The sequence below is a fragment of the Peromyscus maniculatus genome, chromosome 4 (genome assembly GCF_049852395.1).
Source record: "Peromyscus maniculatus bairdii isolate BWxNUB_F1_BW_parent chromosome 4, HU_Pman_BW_mat_3.1, whole genome shotgun sequence".
In the NCBI taxonomy this organism is placed as follows: domain Eukaryota; kingdom Metazoa; phylum Chordata; class Mammalia; order Rodentia; family Cricetidae; genus Peromyscus; species Peromyscus maniculatus.
The window spans coordinates 104,993,005-105,020,823 of record NC_134855.1 but is presented as its reverse complement, the minus strand read 5'-3'; the positions used below and the strand labels follow the sequence as shown (position 1 = coordinate 105,020,823).

Sequence of the window (27,819 nt, the reverse complement as noted above, 5' to 3'; positions counted from 1 at the left end):
TGTCCCCTGGTAGGAAATGTATCCTGTCCTAAGACCTAGCTAATGAGCAAGTCTCAAATGGACTTGTGGCAAAGCTAGCTGCTAGGACATACCTGTGGGAAGAGAGGTGCAATAACAGGGCCTGTGACTTCCTCCTCTCGCTCCAGTTGCACCAGCACCACAACTGGCCCGCCACTGGTGAAAGCAAAACAATGTATGAGCGCTGTGGTTGTGGGCAGAGACCCCAGGGCAGACTCCTGACACTTCCTGTCTCACCTGCGGATGCTGTCTTTATCCACCACTTCATAGGACAGTTCAATATTCGGGTAGCGGTTACAGAAGCGGGCCACATCTGCGATCTGGCTGTCAGTCAACTGAAGCAATGCGTTCCGTTCTTCATCCTCCATCTCCATGATGTCAAAGACACTCTCCACTCCCTACAGTGGGTGTGCTGAGGTCAGTGGGGCAGAGAACACATGCCACAAGCAAGTACCACTGGCTCTAAAGAGCTGCGCCCACACTGCCAAGTCATCTAGAAGCAGCTTTAGAAAGAGTGCAGACCACTTCTGGCCCCTCAGCATCTCGATTCAGATGGAACTCCTTCAAAGGAACCAGTTCCCCTGCTAATGCTTGCCTCCCACAATCTACCTGCAGATCAGGACTTTCTGTTCTAAGCTCATCACCCAGCACTCCAGGTCTTAGCTCACCTTATCTGTGCAACGTTTGATATGCTCTGAGGTGAAGTGTGGCAGCTGCTTCAGATAGGAGTCCTTAGACCACATGGCTTGGGTGACCATCTGAGCCAGTTCCATGGCTGCCAGAGCAGGGCTGAGCCACCCATTGCTAGAGAGTACATCCACACAGGCCTGAATGAGCCGGATTGCCTGTATGGAGAGGGAATGTAAGAGCAGGGGGGCTGGGAAGCCAGTCCTGGGAGGCCCCACTGGCCAGTGAACCTCCAGACCCCACCCACATTACCTTACTAAGGATTTCCTCCGTGTCCGACTGCAGTTCAGCACTCAGCTGCATTCGGGACAGGTGAGCCTGCAGCAGCAGGTTGGTCTTCACATGCGGATCATTGAACTTGGGGTTATTCAGCTTGTGGGGAACCTTCTGAGCCAACTGGAATGGGAAAGAAAAAAAGCTGGTGATAAACAGAGGACCCTACCTGAGACCTGTTCAGGCCAAACACACCATGTGGCCCTGCTCGACTCTAGAGAGAAGGATGGAGAATTGTTGGTAAATGTGGAAGGATGTATGAGGTTGAGAGAGGTAAGAGAAATGTATGAGGGACAGGAAGCCATGTGCTTTGGTATATGGGCCAAATTTTTACTCCTGAATGGTCTTCTAAAGCAGATGCCCTCACCTGGCGTAGCAGATTGTCTTCATGATGCCTGATGGGAATGTTCTCATACTCTGCCGCGTTGGAAATAATCTCAATAAGTCCTCGAACCTTGGTTTTAGCATTGAGAGACATGCTGAAGAGCTCTGAAAGAAAATGAGAGAATGTGGGAAGAGCCAACTGGGAGGGGAAAGGAACAGACTAACAAGAATCAACTGCCTGGCGGCACTGCTTTCTTGCATATCATCTCTGACAAATACTGGCTATCACAGCTCATCCCACCTGACTCCAGAAGCCCATGCACCCCTGGTCCTCACCGATGGTGGTGTAGTTTATGTAATAGTAGGCAGCAATCATGCCCAGGTTCAGAGGGGCCACATCCATCTCATCCTCAATGCTGATGCACTTGGACTGCTCCAGGTCACTGAGGGTCTGCTCCACCAGCTCTGACAAGTGGTCAGACAAGTGACGATGAGATATGCCTGTGGAGATGTAAGAGGGAACTCTCAGGATATTGCCTAGCAAGAGCTGTGAAACCCTCCAAGGGCACTGTGTGCTCTTTGGTTCACTGACCCTGAAGGTTGTAGTAATTGGGGTTCTGTGTCATTCGGCGATACAAAAAGGTCCAGGTGAGGTAGTCCACAGCATCCTGCTTGTTCTCAATGGTCTTGGTGACTATCTCAGCATTGAAGTGGTCATGCATACAGTGGTCCAGGTGAGACTCTACCGGCAATGGCTCATATAAAAACTTTTTGAAAAAATCCTGTGGATTGGGGGAGGGGGACATTAAAAAAGAATCAATGACAACATGATAATAAAGGGTGAAGGGCAACCCAACAGGGAATGAATGGCCTGTGTGATTATATATATAACAGCCAGATAGGAGAAACACTTAGAAAACAGTTCATGTGATACAGAGCAGGCGTGGGGCACGCCAAGCCACACAGCTGGAGCAGGAAGCAATGCATGAAGAAAGACAACAATCGGTGGAGACATGGAATCACCAGCAGGAGCAAAAACAAAGAACAAAATTCTGTGTTGGCTCCAGCTTGTTACAAAAGCAACTGACAGAAAGGACTGAAAAGTTTATTAAAGACATTTCAGAAAGATTCGAGAAATCTGTTCAAAGTCTCCTAACTGACCTTTTTAGAGCCTTGACACATGATGACACAGCGCCCCTCGTCATCCTGCAGGGGGCGGTTGGCATGGCCCACCATCTGAAGCACATCATAGATGGGGTAGTCCACATAGCTGGGGCAGAAGAGAGAAATAGGAAACATGTCAGGAGACCTGCCTGTCTTCAGCCACAGGGACAGAAGATGAAGGCAGGGAGATAAGGTCAAACTACAGCAAAACTGGTCCTGAACCTGTGTGCTGTGCTTAGTGATTCATTTCATTTGCTTACCTACACATTATTTTAGTTTCTAAGTGAAAGAGTCATGAATGTGTTACTCAATGAACTTGAACCAAAGCTGCAAACCTACTTAAGGCCAGAAGCAAAATAACATCCTATTAAAGGACCAAACTTAAAGTCAAGTTTAAGGGCTGTGTGTTTCAGATTAAAAAGTAATCTAAAACCCAAAGTAAGAACCAGATTCAGACATTTTAAACTCACAAAACTAATTTAATTTCAAAATAATCTGCATTTTTGAAAAAAAAAAGTTAAATTATTCAGGCTGTGAGAAACACTGAACCGACAAAGGTGTGACCTTGTGGGGAGCAGGTTAACAACCCCCATTTCCTCCTGTCTGTAAGGTCTTCTCTCTAAACTGCTGAGATAGAGGTACAATGACTAAAAAGAAGTCTACCTCCTGGGACCCAAAAATTAACCCTGATCTACAGGGACTCTAGACTACGTTTAGTTCCCTAGACTGCATTTGCAAATTAACACTGGTTTTAGGAGGGAGATCTGTTAATGTCCACAGCAACTATACTCACGCATGGATCTTGCCATTGTAGTACTGCGTATCCATGATGATCACTAGATGAGCAGCAACATTCATACCCCAGCAGAGACTTCGAGAAGCCACCACCACCTGGATCGCCCCTAAGCAGGGGAAGAGAGAGAGACTGAGGACAGGGCTTCCAGAAACTATGTGCCTCACTGGCAGGCACGTCCAACCTTGTGCTCCATTTCAAAGCTCCGAGTGAGGCTGCCTAGGAACAAGGTCTGACACTAATGAAGTGCGGGGAAAGGCAGCACCACACTATTGACTATCCTAGAAGAAACAAAGCACTCTAGAGAATTCAAACCCAGGGAAAGCAAGACCCGCACTGCCTGATGGATCAGCCTCTGATGGTGAAAGCTAACACCAACCCAACCATGGTAGGTCAGCCCAAGACGGCAAAACCAAACTTCCTCTGAGCACACCCAAATCAGGCAGATCCAAAGAGTGAGAGACTGGCGGGATCAGCTACACCAAGGCTCTGCCACATAGCGCCAGAATAGTGAACAAGGCATAAAATGCCACAGGTCAACAAAGGGCAGCAGACGAGAGGCAGCCAACCAGAGAAGAATCACAAATCCACAGCCATCTCTTGAGTTCTAACTCCACCAGTCTTGTATCCACACAGAACCACTGGCCGGTGGCCCCGAACCCCAGAAAACCAGGTTCTGAAATGGGACCAGCTTATGTGCCTGCCTGCTTTCTAATCTTGCAAGGAGGGGCATCTCTCTCAACTACATCATATGTGTTTAAGAGGAATCTAATGAGGCAAGACATGCAGTAGTCTGCTAGCACTGTGAAATGAATACTATTCAACAGAGAAATGCCATCCAGACCCTCAAGTTTAGTACATACAACTGGGACAGCTTTGGTTGCCATGAGGTTTCCTTACCTGAGCTGAAGAGCTGCTCTACCAGGCGCCTCTCCATGGGGCTCAGCCCTTCATGTAGGTAGCCCACCCCATTTAGCAGTGTCTCCTTGAGCGTGCTGTCACTTAACTTCTCCAGGTAAGGGATCAGATCCTTCTCAGTACAGTGCAAGAACCTGGGACGAACAAGAACAAGCACAGGTCAGAGGCACTGCAGTATGTGCTGGGCCCAGCCTCAGTCCCCGCCTCACCCAGGACACCCAGAGCAGGGGGCAGCTTCACTAAACATGATCCTCACGCACCCACCCACCCACCCCAGAAATTAGAGCACACCGCACCTCTGCCGCTGGATGTCTGCTGCACAGGTAGTGAGGATGTCTATCGCGGTGAGACGGGTCTGCTTGCGAGATGGGACAAAAACGATGACAGGCTTCTTGGGTGAGTGTTTGGTGATAGCATGGTACACAGGCTTGGCCATAGACAGCAGGCGAGTCTGGGTATGGCTGATGTTGAAGCCCTGAAAACAAAGGGAGAAGAAAAGACACTGAGGTCACTGGACCTGAGGAACAAGGGATCCCTGAGGCCGTGGAGGGAGGAGTGGAGACGGGGTCCTACCTGGATGTGCAATTCTAAAGGTACAGGGCGCACATTAGGGTGGAAGTTGAAGGTGGAGGTGGCACTGCAGCCCAGCCAGTGAGCCACATCCTTGGCATTGGAGAGGGACGAGCTAAGTGCCACGATGCGAATGGGCCGCTCAATTTGGGAGGAGATGTAGCGCATCCGGGAGCAGATCACTTCCAAGACAGGCTGGGAAGAAGGGAAGGAGTCATTCCAGGCCCAGGTTCCCCATCTTCTGCCTGAGCTTCCCTTTATGAACCACCTGCCAGTCCCAATTATAGGCTCTCCTGTCTGTGGTTCCCCTGCCCCAAGAGACAACCTTCACCTTATTGTTCTTTAAGAGTTCTATCCAAGCCGGGCGGTGGTGGCGCACGCCTTTAATCCCAGCACTTGGGAGGCAGAGCCAGGCGGATCGCTGTGAGTTCGAGGCCAGCCTGGGCTACCAAGTGAGTTCCAGGAAAGGCACAAAGCTACATAGAGAAACCCTGTCTCAAAAACCAAAAAAAAAAAAAAAAAAGAGTTCTATCCAAAAAATCTCAGGTCACCTTCTGGAATAAGGCAGAAATCTTTGTGATGACCCTAGTCCCTGGCTCAAGCCCAATGTAAAGTCACTGCATGGGTCCCACCCCTCCTCTATGCTACAAAGTCAAACATACCCCATTCTCGCCCCCAATAAGGTGGACCTCATCCACCACAAAGAGGTTAATGTTCTGGACGTTCTTGCGCTGCTTCCACCTCCGGGAAAGGATGTCCCACTTCTCAGGGGTACTGATGATGATGTTGCCTTTGCCCAGAAGCTTCAAGTCTGTGCTAGTCTCCCCCGTCAGCAGCACCACCTTCTTGTTGAGCCTGTCCTGAAACTTCTCATACCAGTCCATGTACACCTGGCAGGCAGGGGAGGGAGACATAAGAACAACAGGTCATGCCTGCATCTCTCAGTTGCTAGGAGGAGAACTGAGAAGCCAGATACCTTACACTACTTTTTCTGTTTTGAGATAGGGGCCCAGGCTGACCTCAAACTTGTGGGTTCAAGTGAACCTATTGCCTCAGCCTCCTAAGCAGCTGGGATGACAATCATGTATCACCATACTCTATTCATAATACTGTATGGTCTACACCAGCTTTTAAGTGACAGGGCAGCTTTTCTTTAAGAAATGATACGCAGTTGTCAGATATGCGAACGGCTTCTGGGAAATTTACAGTTCCACAGCACATTACACACCTGCTCTGCCAGAGCCTCCATGGGAGTAATGTAGACACAGCGCCCCTCAGAATTCTGCAGCAGCATCCGCAGGATGGCAAACTCTGCACAGATGGTCTTCCCGCTGCCCGTGGGGGCCCCCACAAACACGTTATCATCACTGTTGTACACGGTGTTAAAAACTGGAAACCAAAAGATGCAGGGGGGGGGGGGATGAAACGGATCATTTGTCAAGATTGTGAACACCATGAGACAAAGTCAATCAACTGCAGTACAAAGAGAAGCCTAGAACACTGGCCCATCTAGCTGTCTCTCACCATACTTTCTCCTGCAAACAGGGAAGGAAAAAGTCCAAGAACATGTTCAGATCTGGAGATTTGTGGCAAGAAAAAAGCAAAAGAAATCCAGCATGGCCAGGCAGTGGTGGCGCACTCCTTTAATCCCAGCACTCGGGAGGCAGAGGCAGGCAGATCTTGTGAGTTCGAGGCCAGCCTGGTCTACATAGTGAGTTCCAGGAAAGGCGCAAAACTACACAGAGAAACCCTGTCTCGAAAAACCAAAAAAAAGAAAAAAAATAAAAGAAAAGAAAGAAATCCAGCATCTTTGCCACTCAAGGACCAGGACGGGGAGACACACACACACACACACACACACACACACACACACACACGGACACACGGACACACGGACACACGGACACACACACACACGGACACAGACACGGACACAGACACGGACACATGGACACACACACAAAGACAGGACACCTTTCTCTGCCCTATCATCAGTCTCCTATATTCTCTAGAAGTACTCAAATACAGAAGGTGAGCCCAGGCCCTGGGATCAAGACTGGATTAAAGCCGGGCGGTGGTGACGCACGCCTTTAATCCCAGCACTCGGGAGGCAGAGCCAGGCAGATCTCTGTGAGTTCGAGGCCAGCCTGGACTACCAAGTGAGTTCCAGGAAAAGGCACAAAGCTACAGAGAAACCCTGTCTCGAAAAACCAAAAAGAAAAAGAAAAAAAAACAATAAATAAATAAATTAATTTAAAAAAAAAATAGACTGGGTTCAAGACCCAAGCTCACCTATTTACTGGTTCGTTTATTTAGAGCTCCTTCCTATGCCTCCGGTTCCCTCATCATGAAATGCACTAAACAGTAACCCTTTCAAAGGACTGGTGGAGGAGGAAAGAAAACACTGATCCTGTGCTCAGCCAAGTCCTTAGAATACAGTGCCTGCTCTGTGAACAAGTCATTATTTTTAATGATGTAGTGCGGTCTCCATCAATGCCACATGCTGGTTCAACACGGGAGCATCAGGAACAGCACCAACACACCATGGAAAGACCTTACTCTCCTGACCCTCCTAGGAAGAGATGCAGGCAGCAGAGCAAGTCTAACAGTCAACAGGACTTGTGGAAGAAAACTATTCCGGCAGGCCACAGCAGGCCGAGAAGGCCCAGGCCCACTAAGTGCCTGGTTCTCTGCCAGCTGCACAAGGCATTTATCACTAGGCAACCCTAAAAGGTGTGCATGGTCTGGACTGTGGTGGTGCACGCCTTTAATCCCAGCACTCCAGAGACAGAGGCAGGCTGATCTCTGTGAGTTCAAGGCCAGTGGGCTGGTCTACAGAGTGAGTTCCAGGACAGCCAGGGCTGTTATACAGAAAACCCCTGTCTTGGGGATGGGAGCAGAGAAAAGGAGAAAAAAAAAAGGCAGGCCTAGGGACCAAATATCTGAGACTCACACCTACCTTGAGTCTGGATGGGATTGAAGAAAGGAAATTTGTCTTGGTAAAGGCTCTCAAAAGCACTGTTTCTTAGAGCAGATACCGGCAATGGCTGCAGGTCCAACAGTTCAGTTGGAGGGGGGTACTTCTCTGGAAGGATCAGGTGCCGGAAAGAGACAGGCAGCTGGGTCTCACAAGCTGTCAGGGAAGAAATGGAAGGTTAGGGAGCATCCTCCAGCAGACCTCCACAGCGCTATCCACGAACACTAAAGACCTTAGGCTCTGTCTGTATCACTCTCTCCAGAGGCAAGCAGTCCACTACTATCTTTGGAGGGTATGTTCCTAGGAGACTCAGGAGACACTCACAGAGCCAGCGGTCAGACACCACTCGGATGAAGTACTGCGGGGGCAGTGGTTCGAAGACTGGGACGAAGAACGTAATAAGGTGCTCATCCTGGGCATATTTGGCCTTCAGCAGAAAATATTCATGGTGCAGAATCACCTCACTGTCCACATCCTCCACTAGAATCCAAAATGCCTCTGATGAACCATGGACCTGCCAACCCAAGCACCAGTGAAATCAGAACGAGCCAATGAGGGGATTCAGCAACTCCCCCTCCCCCTCCCTAACCAACAAAACCTTGCCTTTTCATCCCACTGGAAATCTGGTGTGATAGTCAGCTCTACTTTCAGGGTGGAGCGTGTAATAGGCTGCAGGTGCACGGACAGCTCCAACTTGGGGAAGAGATGGACGTACTTGTGGATGGTCTTCCCCATCTTTGGCATTCGGATAAGTTCACCTAGAGGAAGTAAAGGCATTGGGGCTGCTGTCTGGCCAGTCTAGCAACTCTGCAAACAGGGCTGTAGGGCAACTGTGGAAAAGGAGATTCCACACCAGCAGACAGGCTCCCTGCTTTAGCCTCAGTGAGTACTAATGGTTCAAAGTCCTAAGCTGAAGAGGGAGCTGGTACAATAGCAGGATGCAAGCCCAGGGTACCAGTGCCCAGGGTCTAGGACCTGGGGAGTAGGAGTCTGACAAGAGAAAGATGCCTGGGCTACAAGACAGGACAAGAACTTTACACACCTATCTCATTATGATTCAAGTCATAGAGACGCTCAAAGGGGAAGTTTTTCTTCTCAATCTTCTTCACTACTTCCTCGGGAAGTTTACGGAACTGACGAAGAGGACACATGGACTGCCACCTATCCAGAAAGGAGACACAGCTAGTTCATTCTTTCTCTAGGGCTGTGGACAGACCGCCTTCATCAGCTTCCAACGTTTTAGAATAACCACACAGACCCTATCATTAAAAATGTCGGAAACTGCCAGGAGACCAGACAGCCAATCCTGGTTGTTTTCCCCCACCTCCCCAGCCCTGTATTCTAGAAGGCACTGCCTTCTCAACTTTCACGCAGGTTCGTGCCACATCTCAGCCAACAGGACTGGACATCAAACGCACTAAGGCCCAAACTCACAGAACAGCCTCTGGCTCTCTGAGCCCTTACATGCGTTTGTCGATCATCTTGCAGAGATTCAGGGTCTTATCTGTAAGCTGTGCCCAACCTCGGTTCAGGACAATTTCGAAGATTGCACGCATCAAGCGGCCAGCAGACTGAGGAAAGACAAATATTTCCATCGTGAAACCTCTGTAGCCTGTCTACCATGACTTGACCATCACAAGATCTGATGCAATCACTCAGACCAATTCAGAAGCAAAAGTTTCTGTCTCCTACCCTTCCAGGTCAAGATAGAGTAATCAATAAAATATTTTGTCATTTTTTATGAACACCACAGCTACAATGGGGAGTCGTTTTTCTTGGAGAAGGTGACGTGCCCAGGTGATCTCTCTCTCCAAGCACCTTGAGAACTTCTCAGCACTCCGTAAGGCCTGTCCTTCCCACACGCTCTAGCTCAGCAGGAAGTGACGGCAGGCAGCTGGCCCGCTGGGACAAGCAGCTGGCCCGCTGGGACAAGCAGAAGGCCCGCTGGGACAAGCAGCTGGCCCGCTGGGACAAGCAGCTGGCCCGCTGGGACAAGCAGCTGGCCCGCTGGGACAAGCAGAAGGCCCGCTGGGACAAGCAGCTGGCCCGCTGGGACAAGCAGAAGGCCCGCCCTCTTCAAGGCCCACAGCCCCTCACTCGTGCAGCCGGCCCTCACCTGTGTCACGTACACCATGTCAGCCATCAGTGCAAAGCCTTCCAGTTTCAGCTGTGAGATGAAGGCTTGGAGAAGCACGTTGATCTGCAAAGAAGCAGGGACAACTAGCAAAGGCCCATCACTGACAATCCCAGAAAGGAGTTGCATTTCTGCTCCACTGCATGTGCCCAACAGGACTTCCATAGTTCTTGATTTCCGTGTTACATCATCATTATTCCATATAAAGCATATGTGGGAAGGCAGCAGGGTAGGAAGATGGGGAGGGGGGCATAGTCAGTAGTACAGCACATGACAGGTCAACCCTAACACCCTCCAAAGAGTAGAGAGAATTGTGCATGTCCTTCATACACGAATTACCATGTATGAAACCAAGTTCAAAGTCCCTCCTTTGGAAACTGAACACTCATGTCTGAAAGTGAAGAGGCGCTCACCTTAGCACTGGGTTCTTCGATGCTCTCCTTTACAGGGATGGGCACCCTCTCCAGCAACTTCTGCAGCTCCAGCTTCTCCTCCTGCCACAAGGAAAGACAGGCCATAGAAAATCCACAGGGCAGGCAAGGGTCAAGGAAAGAAGTCCTCCAGCAGCCTGGCAGGGGTCCCAACTCCTGTCCTGGTATGCTCCTAGGCTCACCTCTCTCACAGTGATGTTCTTGAACTCCGAGGACAAGGAGAACACTCGGAAAAGCTCAATCTCACTCAGAGTAGGCTTCAGCAGCTGGTTGTAGGTCTGCACAGTATCATTGGTGATATAGTAGTGACTAGCTATCCGGCCAAGTTCTGTCACCTAGGAAGAAGGAAGACTCAATACAAGGCTGACCAGTGATCAGCCCCCAACTTCTACACCAAGTGACTGTCTTAAGACGATTCCTTGTGGTACAACTGCCTGCCCAACACAAGTGACTCAGGCACAAAAAGAAATACGGCACAAGAAACTGACCTAAGGAGAACTGATGCTCACATAAACCAAATGGCTGAATGACCTACCTCAACTCAAACTTGGAGAACTATCTACCATTTTTAAAGTCAAAGGGCTGGAGAGATGGTTCAGTAAGAGATGGCTGCTCCTCCAGAACTGTGGTTCAATTTCTAGTACCCACATAGTGACTCACAATCCTCTCCAGTCCCAGAGCAGCCAATGCCCTCTTCTGGCCTCTGTGAGGACCAGGCACAGCTGAGGCACACAGACAAACACACAGGCAAAACACTCATGCACATACGTAAATAGTAACATTTTAAAACTAAGTAGAAATTTGAAAGTTAAATTCATAGCTCAAAGAGCACAATCTAATCCCCAATCAGGACAACAGGTAATTAGACAGGCATTACAAAGATGCCTCAATTTTTGCTAAAACGTTCTCAAAAAGCCACATGCTAATCACCTGAAAGTTGCCTGTTTTCTTGTCATACTTGACCAGATTGTTCTTGTCCAGCATCAAAGCAGCAGTGTGAACAAGATCTAGTCGGCGCTGGTCCAGCAAGAGATCTCCTTTGAGGTCATCATGAGAGATGCCATAGAGGGTCGGGGAGCGGAGCATTCGGATGTACAGGTAGGCGTAGCCCAGCCAGTTCACCGCATCCTGCAAGACAGCTCATGTTTAGCATGAAGAGCTGCTAATTTCCAAAGAAAAGCCCCACAAATAGCCTGAACATTAATTCTCAAGCACAAGGACACAATTTACAGTGTCTTCTGGATGTTTTCAGTATTTCAATTAAGAAAAAACAACAACTTTTCAAGTATCTTAAACATAAACGAACTATCTGTCACAAACCCAAGGAGCTTGCCCTGCATGAGGTGTGGTGCAGAGCTGGAGACACGGCTGTTGGCCTCAGCATCCTCACAGGAGGCACACACTCCAGGTCTCTTGAAGCACAGAGGAAAAGTGTAAGCTCCAAGTCACAGCCTGCCCTACCTTTGCGTTCTGGACGTTCCCCAGCACAATCTCGGCATTGAGCATGTCAGGCAGCTTGGATACCATCTGGCTCTCAATAGGAAGTTGCTGGTTGAGGAGAGAGAGGTAGTACTGTAGCTCTCCATGAGACGTGATGAGTATACCTTCACCCTTGGTGTCATACTGAGGTCGTCCAGCACGGCCCAGCATCTAAGCAGAAGCAATCAAAGAAAATGTCATTGCAGAGCTTTTGACAAGAGTCTACACACTTTAGAACTTGGCCGTGATCTGCCATCTTTCTACCATCCTTGTGCTCCAGGGACAGGATGCTCATCCCGTTGGGAAACATCTCAGAGGCTCTGTACCTGCAGAATGTCCAGTGCTCCCAGCTCTGTCCAACGCCCCTTCTCTGGACTGTACACCTGGGTGCCTTTGATGATGACTGTATGTGCAGGGAGATTTACACCCCAAGCCAGAGTTGCTGTGGAAACCAAAACCTGGAGAGGCAAAGGAGAGCAATGAGGGAAACATACACTACCACAGCAGGGCCACATCCCTGGCTTGTCTGGCTTCTGAACTTAACTGGAGGTAGGAATGGATGTATCTCTCAGTGCTCAATGTGACACTGAAGCAAAAAAAGAGTTGCTGTAGTCCCTTCTATATTTAAGAATTAGCATTGGGCAGTGGTGGCACACACCTTTAAACCCAGCACTCAGGAGGCAGAGCCAGGCGGATCTCTGTGAGTTCGAGGCCAGCCTGGTCTACAGAGTGAGATCCAGGACAGGCACCAAAACTACACAGAGAAACCTTGTCTTGAAAAAGCAAAAAAAAAAAAAAAAGAATATACCAAGGTTCCAGAGACACTTAAAGGTCAGAAAGTAGTATTAATCGACTTAGTTACAAGACACTGGAAATCCACCATCCTAGAAGAGGGAAAGAATGTGGTCCTGACCCCATGAATTATAGTGTAGAGTTCTATGAAGCATCCATTGTCCCTGATGCAGTATATATAGAAGTGTGGGGAGAGACAGCATAACTATCATGACCTTCCAGCCTGGGCCAAATATCAAAAGTCTAGGGATGGAGAGTGGCTCAGTGGTTGGAGCAGGCACTACTCTTGCAGAGGACTGGGCTTCAGGGCCCAGGAACCAAAACTGCTCACAACAATATCTAACTCCAGCTCCAGGGGTCTAGTGCCCTCTTCTGGCCTCAGAAAGCACCTGCATGCATATAGTGCACATAAATCCATGCAAGACAGACAGACAGACACACACAGACACACAGACACAGACACAGACACAGACACACACACACACACACACACACACACACACACACACACACACACAAATATACATATAAATGAATGTTAAAAAAAGTCCAAGGATCCCACCAAGGGCAGAGCTACTGATATTTCAGATGCTCTAGAGTCTACATCGCCTGCTCTTTCAAGTTTTGCCGCTCCTCACCTGAATATGTTTGTCAGCAAAAAGATCTTCAACAAGTGTTCGATCAACTCTGGTCATGCCTGCATGATGAATAGCAAAGCCATAGGGCAAAAGATCCTTCAGCTCCAAGTTCTGCGAACAAAAAAAAGTCACAAAGTGAGGCCAGCCTCCCCATGGAACTCCTCCAGAGCCAAAGGAAACCTTTCCACAGGAGCCCCCATAACTACATATAGTCACCTTTTACAAAAATGTATGGACTTATGTTTGTATGTATGTTTGTGTGTGGCAGGGGTGTGGAGGTCAGAGAAAAACCCATGGGAGTCAGTTCTCTCCCTCCACTATGTGAGTCCCTGAGATTGAACTCAGGCCATCAGTCTTGGCAACAGGCACCACCTTTATATGCTGAGTCATCTCCCTAGCCCCCCAATTACTTTTAACCTATCTGAAACAGTAGCACTTGGTGCATATAGTCCCAAAGGAATCTATCCAGCAATATGGACCCAGTCACCAGGCACAAGCCTGAAAAGCAGGTGGCCCCTTTTTACCTTGCACTGTTCTGCTTCTGTACGAAGGACTTCAGTGGAGGCAGAACCCTCTCGAAGAAACAGACCCAAGGTGTCCTTCTCCAGGCACATGTCACGGATTGCCCTGGCTGTCTTCCCAGTTTCTTTGCGAGAGTGGACAAACACCAGCACCTAAGGAGAATTGGGGTATAGCTAAGGCATGCGCTTTCAGCAGCAGCTCACACAGCACCAGGGCACCAGCTGCAGGAAGCAGAGGCTGCTCCACTCTAACTGGAAGCCATGATTTAGAAAGAGCTGACAGAAAAAAAAAAAACGCATGCTGGATTGGAAAAAGGTCTAACAAGGCTGACGCTACCCAAAGGGAAGCTGGGCATGGTGACTCCACCTAGAATTCCTGCACTGTAGGTTACGGCTAAGTCAGGCTAGTCTGACTACTCAGAGAGTTCAAGCCTAGCCCAGAATACACAGCAAAATCATGTCTCAAAGAACAAAACAGAACTCAAGGAAAAGGAATCTACCAAGGATAGTGACATGATCTTACAGCTGAGAAACTAATCTAACCCTAGAATTCTACCTTGAACAGCAAATTTAAATAGGCAGTGTATGACAATTCAGAGACCTCAACTAAGACTATGTTCAGAGGCTTAACAAGTCTAAGCCAAATGAAGATGTGTTTGTAAGATAATAGTAAAACTATGGGGCTGGAGAGATGGCACAGTAGTTAAGAGCACTGGCTGCTCTTCCAGAGGACCCAAGTTCAATTCCCAGCACCCACATGCAGCTTGCAACTGTCTGTAACTCCAGTTCCAGGGGATCTGACACCCTCACATAGACATACATGCAGGCAAAACAGCAGTGCACATATAAATAAAAATAAATTTAAAAAAAGATAATAGCAAAACAATTACATTATTTATAAAAAAAATTTAGGGAGTAAGTTTGAAACTAGCACCATATTATAAGGAATATAGTGCTCCTAAGATCTAGTGTCCTGAAGTCTTGTCCTATAAACTCCTGTGCTTTTTATCAGAAAAAGAAAGGCATAACCTTACACTTCTTGCCTTATTTAACACTCCTAAGCTCTGTTCAACTTCCAAACAAAATGTGCTTTCATTAGTGTTCTGAGACAGGGTTTCGCTATATATCCCTGGCTAGCCTGGAACTCACCATTGCAGAGCACGCTGGCCTTGAACTCCAAGAGCTAGTAGTAAAGGCATGCACCATCATGCCCCACAGTGTGTTTTTTTTTTTTGTTGTTGTTGTTGTTGTTAATTATTTATTAATTTTGTATGTGTAACATTTGTGCATGCCACAGCACACCTAGAGAGGTCAGAGGAGTTACCTTCCACCATGTGGTTTCTGGGGATCAGACTCAAGTCACCAGGCTTAGGGGCAAGTACTTTACCTGCAGAACCATCTCACTGGACTGCTTTCTCTAGATTTTAATTTGTAGCTTTATTTTTGATATCTTTTTTTTTTTTTTTTTTTTTTTCTGTTTTTCAAGACAGGGTTTCTCTGTGTAGCTTTGGAGCCTGTCCTGGAACTCACTTGGTAGCCCAGGCTGGCCTCGAACTCACAGAGATACACCTGCCTCTGCCTCCCGAGTGCTGGGATTAAAGGCGTGCACCACTACCGCCCAGCTCCTGTCGATATTTTAAGGCAATTTTTGTAGTAATAACTCATGTCATTTATGACCATTGGCAATTCATGCTATTACCTTTTCAATTTTGCTTATGTCAAAAACAGAAAAGGTTCAAGAAGCATCAACAGACCTGATTTTTTCCAGCATGTTCCATGATTTTCTCATAGACTATTTCATTCATGATCTGGAAACGCTTGATAGCTTTTTTCTCTGTGATGCCCACATATGTCTGTTCCAGAGGCACTGGGCGGAAGCTAGAAGTTCAAGAGTTACAGAAATGAGATTTCCAGCAGAGAATACTGTGGGGGGAAAGTAACTTTCCATTGACCTAGAAGCAATAATGCTTTTTAAAATACACACAGGAACCCTAAAACTCATTTAGTGTGCTCCTTAGAGAAGGGAATAGAAAAGGAAGAATGCTTTGGTAACAAGTTTCCAGTCTCTTCTTATACCTGTTGTCAAAGTAGAAGAGGCCTTTGGCAGGGTCAACACGCAGAAAGGTCGCCACATCTTCATAGTTGGGGAGGGTGGCGCTGAGACCAATGAGTCGGACATCTTCTTGGGTCATCTCAATGTTTCGGATGGCCCTGGCCACCAAAGCTTCTAAGACAGGACCTCTGTCATCATGTAGAAGATGGATCTCATCCTAAGGAATCAAAAGACAGCAAACTGTACCAAAGCTATACCTCCACCCTTGAGACTAGTATGTTGTAGAAGTATATATAACCTAAGACCCTAATGAAGACAAAAAAGGGAGCCTCACGCCAGAGTCCTAAAGAACAAAGGCAGCTTTAGTAGGAATTAGCACTGACTGCTTAGACACTTGTGAGGCAGTCCTCCACTTTACCATGAATCTCCCTACAAATACATGATGATTCTAACCAGGCTGGATCAATCAAGCCTTCACTTTTGGGAAGGTCTCTTCATCAAGAACAAAAACTTTACCAGGCTTCACTTACAGTAAGCTCACATTGCCAACAGCGGTGCTTCTCAGATACAGTAAGCACTGGAAAACCTGGACATGTTGTGGAAATGTAAATAGAACGCACGAGTGTGGGCAGGCCAGAGACTCAGCACTCCTAGGAAGCAGCTGTGCTGTAGGAGAGGCATGGAGGAGCAAGGCTCTAAAGAAGGGCTAGCAAACTTTTCTAAAAGGCCTGGACCTCAGGTACCACACATGCAATGCCACAGGCTTGTGAGCCATGTAACCCTTGTTACAGATACTCAATTCTGCCACAGCAACAACATGCAGGACAAGAGTAGCCAGAGATAATACAGAGACCAGTCCACATGACTGTGTTCAATAAAACAAAAATGTGATGCCACAGCTTGCCAACTCCCACTCTGAACACAGCATGAGCTACTTTCTTAGACCGTAATGAATCAACCCTCCAAGCCGGTGAGATGGCTCAGTGGGTAAAGGTACTTTACTGCCAACTCTGATGGCTTGAGCTTGATTCCAAGAACACACATGCTGGACGGAGAGAATTGACTCTCACGAGTTGTACTCTCACCTACACTCATGTGCGTGCAACACACACACACACACACACACACACACACACACACACTACAACATCACAGAGAACAAATAAATGCAATTTAAAAAAAAAAAAAAAAAAAACACAAGAATCAGCCGGGCAGTAATGGCACACACCTCTAATCCCAGCACTCGGGAGGCAGAGGCAGGGGGATCTCTGTGAGTTTGAGGCCAGCCTGGTTTACAGAGTGAGTTCCAGGACAGGCTCCAAAGCTACACAAAGAAACCCTGTCTCAAAAAAACAAAACAAAAATCAAATCAACACTTGGTTCAAAGCCCATTTCCTGTGGCTGCTTCTATGTACATGGAATGCAGTGACCCAATTCCTTGCTTGTCTTGTGTGACAACAGATTATTCAGAAAGCATTTCAATGTTCTTGGGAGGACAGAATTATTTGTTTGTGTTTCCATTTGATTCAAAATATTTCAGATTCTACAGCTAGGACTGCATAGAGAGACCCTGTCTCAAAACACGGAAAGAAAAAAAAAGGTAATGGGACGTGGCAAACATCCTGTGCTGCCTGGGAGGGAAGCTTCTGGGACATGCAGATTCTGGGCTAATGGTAACAGTAAAGCTCTCAATGGCTCTTGTGAAGGAAAGTGCACAGAGAAAGGCCTTTAGAAACAGAACTGGTAAACACAGCAAATCCTCCCCTGTCAGAATACAGTCCAATAATGGAGTTGTGTGAGAATTCTGAGTCTCTTGTGAGAAAACAAGAGTCTGCTGACCTCAGTTTCCTCAAAATCACGGAACTGCTCTTGGAACGTGTTCTGTGCTCCTCCCAGGTGTAGTGGGCAGGAGGGAGTTGACTTCCACTCTTGCTGGTCATGTGCCTCTAAGGGAAAATATGTTTTTGCCACATATGGCTTGTCCTTGTGCCTGAATATCTTACTCAGGTGAATCTTCTTAACCCTCAGAGTATAAATTGCCCGATGCTCTGAATAAAGTTGGCTATTGCATGTGTCTTTAGTCCACCTCATTTTTAGGCCCTGCTCTCCCAGGTTCACCCCACCAACAAGAGCAGCAAACACTGCCTGACCACAGCTGGTCTCTCCTTCCCTTTACTCTCCCCACTCACCAAGACAATGAGCCGCACCAGCTGAGTATAGGTACGCTCCCCGCCTTTGCGTGTGATAATGTCCCACTTCTCAGGGGTGCAGACGATGATCTGTGTGGCACTGATTTCTTCCTTGCATAGCTGGTGATCTCCAGTCAGCTCAGCAACGGTGATGCCATACGTGGCCAGGCGCTGGGGAAGAAAGGATCATCAGCAGTGACAAATGATGGGGCTGGAAGTGCAGCTCAGTGGCAGGGGTTTGACTAATGTGTGCAAAGTCAGGTAGATGGTGCTTGGCGGGCCTGGCAGCAGCTTCTGGGCTGGGGACTAGGAGAAGTTAAGTATCTGGTGAATAAGGAAAGATGAACAAATATTATTTAAACAAGTTCAGTTCCACTCAGGTAGATGATGCAAAGGATCTCTAGGAGTCCTACATGAAGCAGGAAAATGGACACATATAGGAAAGTGGAACCAGAGTAACAACCCACAAGCTACCGACCATATCCATGTGCCAGAACTACTTTAAGATGCAATGACTCCAAAACCACTATGGAGATGATCAAAGAAAGATGGAGTCCATGTAAGAGAGGCCAAGATATTTTTGCTTCAGAAATTACTTGGGTCAAGTTCTACCTGGAAATGGCAAAAAACACCCAAAGATTCCCTAACCAAAGAAATAGTGACACATAGGCCCCCCCCCCCCACTTCATGGACATCTTCGGCAAGTATCTTCTAAAGAAGCTGAGACTTACCTTTCCAAAGCTGCCCACCATCTCCTGCACCAAGGAGCGCATAGGAGCTATGTAGATGATCTTGAAGTCATCCACATTGATCGTGCCATCCATGTTGATGTGTTTCCCTATCTCTCGCAGCATACACATCAGGGCCACATTGGTCTTCCCAGCACCCTAGAGGCAGGTAGGTCAGAGACAAGGTCTGCTCATCTGCTTATGGCTATTGCCCTGACTTCCATGGGCTAGCACCAAAACGGAGAGAGAACCGACCGCTGGATTGCCCCTTGTCTTCCACAACAGAACAGAGAATGGCCAGGCATGGTATGCCACCCCTTTAATCCCAGCACTGGGGGCGGGGGGGGGGGGGGGGGGGGGGGGGGCAGAGAAAGGCAGGCAGACCTCTGTGAGCTTAAGGGCAGCCTGTTCTACATAGTGAGTACTAGGATAGCCAGGGCCTACATAGTGAGACCCTACCTCAAAAAAACACAAAGAATAGAGCCTAGTATAAAGATTAAGATTCAACTTGCCACCCAAACTTTCCAGGACAGAGAAATCAGGCAGGACAATGCTTACAGTAGGAGCACACAGCAGCAGATTCTCATCTGTCTCCAGGGCAGCACGGTAGAGTTTACTCTGGATCCGGTTCAGTGTTTTGAAGCCCTCAAATCCTGCCTGGGCATACTTTGGCAGCTTCTCCACAGGAAGCAGTTGCTAGAGGAAGAAATATCCCCACACTTTATGCTATGGATCCTCCAGCAGGCTGTTCATTTTTGTAAGATTTCTTACAAAATTACCATTCTTGTAAGATTACCGTATCATTTTGTGATTCCCCATAACTTTATTCCCTGGCAATCACTGTTTATAATTCTCCATTATAAACCTGTCCAGAGAGATCACTATTACTTCCTTGTCTCAGAATGAGAAAACTCTGGAACAGTTTCCACCTCCAGAATATTTTATCCTTGAGACAAGGTAACATTTTTAGTCCATGGCTAAAAGCCAAACTGGAAAAGAGGAGACAGAATAGAACCGAGAACAGCAGTCCACTCACTTCTTCTGAGCCGAAGGGCTTGGGCTTCAAGGCAGGCACATGCACCTCCTCATAGCCCTTCCGCTGGCGTCGGAAGGACCCATCAGGAAGCTGGCAGCGCTTGTTGGCCATGAAGTGGCTCCCTTGTGTAAAAACAAGGTCCTCCAAATCCAGGACCTGACGTGGAGCCAGAGCCTATGAACAGGGAAACAGTGACAGGCTGAGCAGGTGAGCTTCCCATCCTCCACAGCCTGGGAATAGCCCAGCACTCACCTCTCCACCTTGGTCCAAATCCATGGTCTCTAGATCTGTGTCCATTCGGGACTGACGGACTCTCTCTCTCCGGGACCTTTCTTCCTAAAGCAGGGAAAGAGAAAAGCACAATGATCATCACGCCCCTGGGTTCTCGTCCCTTCTGGGTTGGGTTTCACTCACAGGTGCTACCTTGTGTGTCCCCAAACCCAAAGATACCGCAAAAAAAAAAAAAGGAAAAAACCACAATGAAGGTGCAATGTTCTAAAGAGGATGTCAGAGGTAGACAGTCTACAATTGCCCATGGAAGTTCAAGTTCTATATTAAGCATGTTCCTTCCCTGGACTATAATAAACAGGTCCCCACGGTGCTAGGTGAAGACAGTGCCACAACCATAACGATGCCTGTGCTGACTCGACTTTGCACCTGACAAACTCCAGGGAACCAAAGACATGCTTTACTACCTCAGACGCTATGGGGTGAGGAAGAAAACAAACCAGGACTCACTCTGATCAGGTCTTCCTTCTCAGTCTCATGGAGCTGATAGAGGAACTTGGAAAGCTCTGGGTCAGCTTCCATCTTTCCCATGATCCTTTCCTTCTCAGCTTCACTCTGAGCACTGGCCAACAAGGTACAGTATAAAACTGCCCAACACGATAGGGACAGAGAAAAAGTGAAAAAGAGAGAATGAAATAACGTTTATTCCTGAGTAAAAAGAAGGCAATTAAATGCTGAAGCCAAAGAAGCAACACAATCTACTCACAATTGAATGTATGGACAGACAGACCCCCTCCCCGACACACACACAATCCAGCCACAATTGAATGTACACACACACACACACACACACAGCAAGCAAGAAAAGTGCACCGTCTACTTACTCATCATCCTGTGCTGCCGCAACACTTTAATGAAGTCAAAAGTGTTAAAACCAAGGAGCAGAACCAGTTGGTTCTCACATTCTCGGTCATCACTTGCGGTCTGGAGAGAGCGAATGACACCAACAGTAAGAACACAGCCACCTGCTACTTCAGACACTGTCGCTGCACTGGTGGTAAGGACAGCTGTCTTCTAAACACTGACCCTTTCTGACAAGACACGTGGAATAGAAATACCATCCTGGCCATACCTTCAAAATCTCCAACACCTCATCTGCTTTCTTCTGCGACACAATGGCATCATCATAGAAACGACTGAGCTGTCGCTGGAGCCAGAATGCATCAATATCCCGAGGGTGTAAATCCTTCTTCTTCGAACTCATCAGCTCTCCCGAGGCTACGAGCTGAGGAGGAAAGCAGGCACTGGGCTCACTAGGTCTCTTCATCATTAACATCATGCAACAACCTTACCCGTCCTGCCACAGGCTACCTTCTAAGACCTTTCCAGAAGGAAACAACTCTAGTACACTGAATTCAGGCGCACATCATACTAAGAGTTCATTAACCCACATATTTGAGAAGAGTAACAACTGACTAAAATCCTAAGAAAATGAAAATGCTAAATGTTTAAGGCTCAAACTGGGCTTGGTAGAACATCTGTAATCCCAGTACTGAGGAGGCTGATGCAGGGGATTCCAAACTCCAGATCAGTCTGAGCTGTCCATCAAGTTCTATCTCAGAAAACACCACACACACACACACACACACACACACACACACACACACACACACCTCAGGTTAGTTGCTCCAGGCCTGCATGGGTAAGTGTTAAGTCCAGCCTGGTCAACTTAGTGAGTCCCTTTCTCAAAATAAAAGAAAAAAAAATTAAATTTCTTTAAAGCCTGGAGCTGTGTAACTCACTGCTGGAGCATTTATCATGCACAAGACAGTAAGTTCAACCCCCAGGACAACAAACAAACAAATATACTCTAATACTGTTGTCTTTGCAGTATTATCTACATATCAAATTTAAAAAAATCAAATATCCATCAAAAGAAAATCTGGAAGACAGGCACGGGCATGCCTATAATCTCAACACTTGAGAGCAAGACATCAAAAGTTTGAGGCCAGCCTGGGCTGCAGAGCAAGTTCCTGTCTCAAAATAACAAAAGGCTCCACAACCCAAAAAGATGAGAATCGGTCAGTAGTGGAGCACTTGTCTAGCATGCCCAAACCCTGGGTTCAATTCCCGGCACTGCCTCCGCCCCTCCAAAAAAACAACAGAAAACAAAAAACAAGCATAGCCCAGTGTGTTTTTTTAGTAGGAGAAGTTGCTACACCCAGAAATGAGCTGGCTTACAGCAGACAGAGACTGCACTTACATTAGCCGAGAGGGTGCAGCGCACAACAGCCTCATCTCCTTCCATGTCATCATCAGAAGCTTCTTCTCGGACTTCCCCATACACATCTTCATCACCTTCCTATGGAGACAACCCCAATCTCCACTTACTACAGCCCAGAGCAGTAACGGCAGCTGTTGTGAGGTCATGATCGCAACAGCTGTGTTGTGCCCAGAGGATGGCAGTTTCCAGTCCTTCGCCCCAGGTTTCTGTTCTATCTGGTTTATTATTCACTGTTAATTTACAACCAGTAGTTTATTAAGCTAGGGATTTCAGTACATAAGACAGGCCCCCATCACCTTGGTAACTTCACAAAACAGATGGGATACATTTACTTCATCACTCACCTCCTCATCAGACTCAAACTGTACATTCACACCATAGGTCTCATCAATGTTGTCATCTGAGGGGATAAGGAACCACAAAAAGAGGGCAGTGATTAGCAGACACTTGAACCCATTTCCTCAACTGCCTGGTTTGTTTATTCTCAGGCTGGAAACACAGACATAAACAACATGAAAGCCAGCACCCAGGCCTCTCCAACCTACCAACCAGGATTCTGCCCTGCTCTGCTTCTTCAGCTCCTAAATCCTCCCGGCTCTCTCCCACATTCTACACAATAAGTCCCAGAATAAGAAATGGCTTCCAGGGCTGAAGAGATAGCTCAACCATTAAATGCTTAGGCTCACAACCAAAACCAAGAAATGGCTGCTGGAATCAAGGGATTCTAGTGTCAGTTTGTCCTCTCTCTCTGTCTGTCTGTCTGTCTGTCTCTCTCTCTCTGTCTCTCTCTCTGTCTCTCTCTCTCACAAAGTTGGGGTTTTCTATGGAGCCCTGGCAGACCTAGAACTTGCTATATAGACCAGGCTGACTTGTTGGGATTATAAGGCTGTGCCAACAATCTGGCATATTAGCCATTCTCTTCAAGCAACATAAAATAGGTTATAAAAACAATGCTATTCTGAAATTTTAACAATGATGCAGATGCCCTCATTAAGAAAGGCCAACGACCACAAAATATGATCAGGACACAAAGGGCTCAAGTACCCATATTCTGGATCTCCTTGTCTCCACCGTAGTCTGTGATCTTTTTGCCCAAGTTCACTAGCACATGGTATCTGGTATCATCTGTCTGACCCAGCAACAGGTCAATCTCCCTTCTTCTCTCCTTGTCTCGAAGCTTTTCATTCTTCAGGACAGCCAGAACTTCATCAGCTGCCCCACAAAGGATATCACGAGGCTAAAGAAAAAAATACAAACAACATTTACTACAACGATATGTAGAAGGAAACTGACCAGATTTGTGACTTTATATAGGAAATAAAGAAGCATGTATCTTCAAAACTACAGGAGCTGGAGAGGTGGCTCAAAAGTTAAGAGCACTTGTTGCTCTTGCAGGGGACCTGGGTTCAATTCCCAACACCCACATGATGGCTCAAAAAATTGTAACTCAAGTTCCAGGAAATCTGATGCCTTCTTCTGATCTCCAGGGGCACCAGACACAAATGGTGTACATGTATACATGTAGGCAAAACAGTCATACACATGAAAAGTAATTTAAAGAACAAGAGAAAAAGAAAAGGAAGAAAATCTGCAGTATCCCAGGCTTTGACCACATTCATCAACCAGATACAGTGGCATGTGCCTGTAATCCTAGCACTTGGGAAGAAGCAACAAAACCAGAAGTTCACAGTCATTCTTGAATACACATTTGAGTTTGAAGTCAGCCTAAGCTACATGAGACTTTATCTCACACAAACAAAATAAAATTTAAAAAGACAGCTGGGCAGTGGTGGCACACAGCTTTAATCCTAGCACTCAGGAGGCAGAGGCAAGAGGATCTCTGAGTTTGAGGCCAGCCTGGGCTACAGAAAGGAACCTTGTCATCTACAGAGAGAAACCCTGTCTTGGAAATAAAACAAACAAACAAACAAACAAACAAAAATTAAAAACTATAGGAAGCTGCTGAGGATTTAGCACAGTGGTACCACATGTACTTAAAATGCTTGCGATCCTAGAGTCAGTCCCCAGAAAGGAGGCGGGGAGGGAGGGACACTAGGTAGGGAGGTGTTCTTCAGAACCGGAACAAACTTCCCAACAGCTTGCCACACATCTCTATGTGAATAAGGCACTCGGCAGCCTTCCTCTATCCTGTCACACTTGCACTAATTCTTTGTTCACACATCCTCTATTCCCTACCTCACAAGAGAACTCATAAAGGCTCCCAATCTAATCCTAAGTGTGCAATGGTTCAGGGCAGATTTTGGATAGTGACCACTTGGATTCACGTTCTGACTGACAAATGCTATCTCTTTGACTTAAGTATCTCATGTTTCTCTTCTATAAAATTGAAAATGAATGTTAATAGCACATATTCACAGTCAATGTTCTGTTCTGCATACAATAAGTGCTCAGGAAGTATTAGCCATTTCTGCAAAAATGATATTGCCCTCTGTTCCCTGCTGGGAGAATCCAGATTAAGATTCTTCTGGTTGGACTAGCAAGAAGGCTCCGCAGGTAGGGTACTTTCCACCAAGCACAACAATTTAAGTTTGATCTCTGAGTCTCACACACAGTTAAGAAAGGACCAATTAGGGTTGGGGATTTAGCTCAGTGGTAGAGCGCTTGCCTAACAAGCACAAGGCCCTGGGTTTGGTCCTCAGCTGTGGGGAGAAAAAAAAAAAGACCAACTCTGAAAGTTGTCCAGACTTCCACATGCATGTAGTAACACACACACAGAATATATGTAACTAACAATGTAACCAAAATATTTATGGTATCACCTCTCTCTTTCCAAACACAAGGTCTCATCTTCTGTTTCCAGCCTCACCTGGTCTCCAAGAGCAGCTTGGATGAAGCTGAGCAGCACCTCATAGGTCTCCCGAGTCTCTTTAGTTTTGGGCTTATAGATGATGCCCACCATTTCATCAATGCCCTCTGAGAGCAGGGTATAACCTTTCATCTTGTTGATGTCGTGCCGGTCCTCATCACGCTTTCTTCTCCTAATGGACACATAATATGATGCTGAATGGGAGAACTTTCCCTTCCCAAGCCAAGTTTACCCTTTCTGTACATCTAACATGTGCAGGCAGGAACAGGAGTCAAAATAAGTCATTCCTACTTGACCTTAATCACTGGAATAAGCATTTCTTTATCCTCAGGAGGAGATTAGATAATGGTATTTCGACTAGTTTTTACTGTTTGAAGCTAGGCTCCATGGGAATCTACTTCTAGTGACTCCTAGTAAATGACTAGAAAAGAAGCCAGATTCTGAGTGAAGGGTCAAGGAACAATGTTTCTTCTCAAATCTCAACAACTCTTCTCAATTATAACCACTCAAACTAAACAGGGCCTGGGCACTGTTAAGACTCCACAGAAAGAGAGAGGAGAAAGAAAACAGAGTTAGAAAACATGGAACTTTCTAAATGAATCGACCAAGATGAAAAGAGGAGGAACAACAAAACAAAGGCACCAGGAAGTGGCAACCACAGGAAGGAGTCTGGGACTAACCAGGGTCTTGACAACCGCTCGTGATGGGCCTGGAGAGAAGCCTCAAGTAGTGAGGAGCTAACTTCTGCTTCTGGAGAGACCAGAGCTCAGTTGCCAGTCCCCACACTGGGTAGCTCACAAATGCCTCAAACTCCAGCTCCAGGGGATCCCAAACCACCTTCTGGCCTTCACAGGCATTTGCATGCATGTCCACATTACACCACCACCACCCACCACCCACCACCCACCACCCACCACCACCCACCACCACCCACCACCACCCACCACCACCACCACCATCACCCACCAACCAACACCACCACCACTACCACCCCCCACCACCACCACCATCCACATAATTAAAAATAAAACAAAACAAGGCCGGGCGGTGGTGGCGCGTGCCTTTAATCCCAGCACTCGGGAGGCAGAGGCAGGCGGATCTCTGTGAGTTCGAGGCCAGCCTGAACTACCAAATGAGTTCCAGGAAAAGGCACAAAGCTACACAGAGAAACCCTGTCTCGAAAAAAAAAAAACAAAAACAAAACAAAAAAAAAAAAAACAAGTATTTTTTTAAATTAGCATCCATCTATGAATCAGAAACAAAAGGTATCAATGGATTTTGTTTCACTTCATTGCACCCAAATTCAAAGAAGTTTTAAACCTTGCAGAGGTTTTCACTGTGTTGTACAAACGCCGCTAATCCTCCAAGGGAACTTCAACAAAACTACTGCTCAAATGCTAAAGATGAGCTTTAGATTAGAAGGAAAATATAACATCCCCTTGGTACCTACTTGGCCCGTCTTTCCTCCTGCATTTGTGGTTTGGTCCGTTGAGCCTTATCTCCCATACGGGTTCCCTCCAACTTCCCAACCAGGGACAGAACCTCTCCTGTCGGCTCATCCCGGCGGGTCCGGTCGATAAGAGAGCGGTCAGCTTGGAGCACAAGATTTGAGTTCTGAAAAGATCACACTTTATCAAATATGTAAAGTTTCGATTTTTGTTACCACAGTGACACCAGAAGATGGAAAAATACTGGAATAAAAGAATAATTCCCCTTAAGAAGAAATAGCATCATATAACGCTATGTGCAAGCACTGGACTGGTAAAGTGAACGATCAACGTTCCTAACAGTATCCATAATAACTCACATCTAGGTAAAGTGTTGAGCAGATTGGGGATAACGAGAAGAAGGGACGGGTTTAGCGCTAAGAAGACTGGGGGGGGGGGGGGACCTAAACACCACTGGGGTTATTCCGCCGTGTTTTAATCCAGCCTTCACCCAGATCTGCTTTCCCCCCCGAGTTTGTGGCTATCCACGGCCTCCCTCGGCCGCAGCCCTCCTCCGCGTCTTCACGCACCGCCTTGTACTCGTACTGCAGACTGCGGGCAGTCACATCCGCCATGGCGGCCGATGCTGCGGAAACTCAGGGTTCCACTCTTCCACACGCTGCGAACCGCCTCGACAAACCGCTCCGGCCCAGCAGGAACGACGCGGGACAAACGTACGGGACGGAGAAAAGACACGGACTTCCTTCCGCTTCCGGGACGCACGCGAAAAGCGATACTTTCCGGTGGATACGCACGGCTTCTGGGCGGAGTTTGCGGACAGTAGTACATCCGGGTTACGGGTTCCGTGAACCGACAGGACACACGCTCCTGAGGACTATGGTTCCCAGGACGTATACGCATTGCGAAGCCAATATGATGTGAAAAGACCCGTTCGGCAATACTTTTTGCTCTCTCAGACCAGCCGTCACCTGCAGACAAACGGAAGCTTAGGAGGTCCGTTTGTTAAGGATAAGGAAGCTGGAAGGACAAATTTAACTTATATGTCTAATAACTAACTGGATTTTTCTTCTGCATTGAGAAATTGGGGAAATGCTCCCTGTCCCATTCAGCCTACCCCAAACTCGTTTCCGCAAGACTCAACCCCTCTGTCAGCTGACTGAAGGTGAAGGAAGAAATATTTGTGCCCAATGATCTGACAGGATTACAGGGTGCACAATAATGTGTGGATTAGAGCATATATATATTTGTCCTCCTCAATATAGCACAAATGCTTCATCTAAAAGGCTGTTTTACTAAAGAAATGTATG

General features: G+C 47.2%; 1 protein-coding gene across 1 annotated transcript in view; it reads right to left on the bottom strand.

Moving 5' to 3' along the window:
* Nucleotides 1-27,480, bottom strand: part of Snrnp200 (small nuclear ribonucleoprotein U5 subunit 200) — a 28,941-nt gene extending 1,461 nt beyond the window's left edge. The window contains exons 1-43 of the mRNA XM_076570583.1: nt 27,082-27,480; nt 26,515-26,678; nt 25,065-25,236; nt 23,282-23,474; nt 22,582-22,637; nt 22,217-22,315; nt 21,086-21,238; nt 20,838-20,937; nt 20,464-20,600; nt 19,978-20,061; nt 19,726-19,899; nt 19,248-19,385; nt 18,693-18,848; nt 17,962-18,132; nt 15,796-15,989; nt 15,474-15,597; nt 13,723-13,872; nt 13,199-13,309; nt 12,095-12,226; nt 11,751-11,939; nt 11,220-11,417; nt 10,472-10,624; nt 10,272-10,352; nt 9,841-9,924; nt 9,189-9,295; nt 8,767-8,885; nt 8,328-8,482; nt 8,049-8,238; nt 7,707-7,880; nt 5,976-6,136; nt 5,410-5,637; nt 4,751-4,942; nt 4,474-4,652; nt 4,160-4,311; nt 3,260-3,368; nt 2,464-2,572; nt 1,895-2,084; nt 1,639-1,803; nt 1,346-1,467; nt 958-1,101; nt 687-863; nt 256-416; nt 93-174 (exon numbers count right to left, since the gene is read on the bottom strand). Coding sequence (XP_076426698.1) covers nt 93-174; nt 256-416; nt 687-863; nt 958-1,101; nt 1,346-1,467; nt 1,639-1,803; nt 1,895-2,084; nt 2,464-2,572; nt 3,260-3,368; nt 4,160-4,311; nt 4,474-4,652; nt 4,751-4,942; nt 5,410-5,637; nt 5,976-6,136; nt 7,707-7,880; nt 8,049-8,238; nt 8,328-8,482; nt 8,767-8,885; nt 9,189-9,295; nt 9,841-9,924; nt 10,272-10,352; nt 10,472-10,624; nt 11,220-11,417; nt 11,751-11,939; nt 12,095-12,226; nt 13,199-13,309; nt 13,723-13,872; nt 15,474-15,597; nt 15,796-15,989; nt 17,962-18,132; nt 18,693-18,848; nt 19,248-19,385; nt 19,726-19,899; nt 19,978-20,061; nt 20,464-20,600; nt 20,838-20,937; nt 21,086-21,238; nt 22,217-22,315; nt 22,582-22,637; nt 23,282-23,474; nt 25,065-25,236; nt 26,515-26,678; nt 27,082-27,126 — 6,174 coding nt within the window. The 5' untranslated portion in view covers nt 27,127-27,480. The remainder of the gene's footprint in view (nt 1-92; nt 175-255; nt 417-686; nt 864-957; nt 1,102-1,345; nt 1,468-1,638; nt 1,804-1,894; nt 2,085-2,463; nt 2,573-3,259; nt 3,369-4,159; nt 4,312-4,473; nt 4,653-4,750; nt 4,943-5,409; nt 5,638-5,975; nt 6,137-7,706; nt 7,881-8,048; nt 8,239-8,327; nt 8,483-8,766; nt 8,886-9,188; nt 9,296-9,840; nt 9,925-10,271; nt 10,353-10,471; nt 10,625-11,219; nt 11,418-11,750; nt 11,940-12,094; nt 12,227-13,198; nt 13,310-13,722; nt 13,873-15,473; nt 15,598-15,795; nt 15,990-17,961; nt 18,133-18,692; nt 18,849-19,247; nt 19,386-19,725; nt 19,900-19,977; nt 20,062-20,463; nt 20,601-20,837; nt 20,938-21,085; nt 21,239-22,216; nt 22,316-22,581; nt 22,638-23,281; nt 23,475-25,064; nt 25,237-26,514; nt 26,679-27,081) is intronic.
* Between the last annotated feature and the right edge of the window lie 339 nt (nt 27,481-27,819).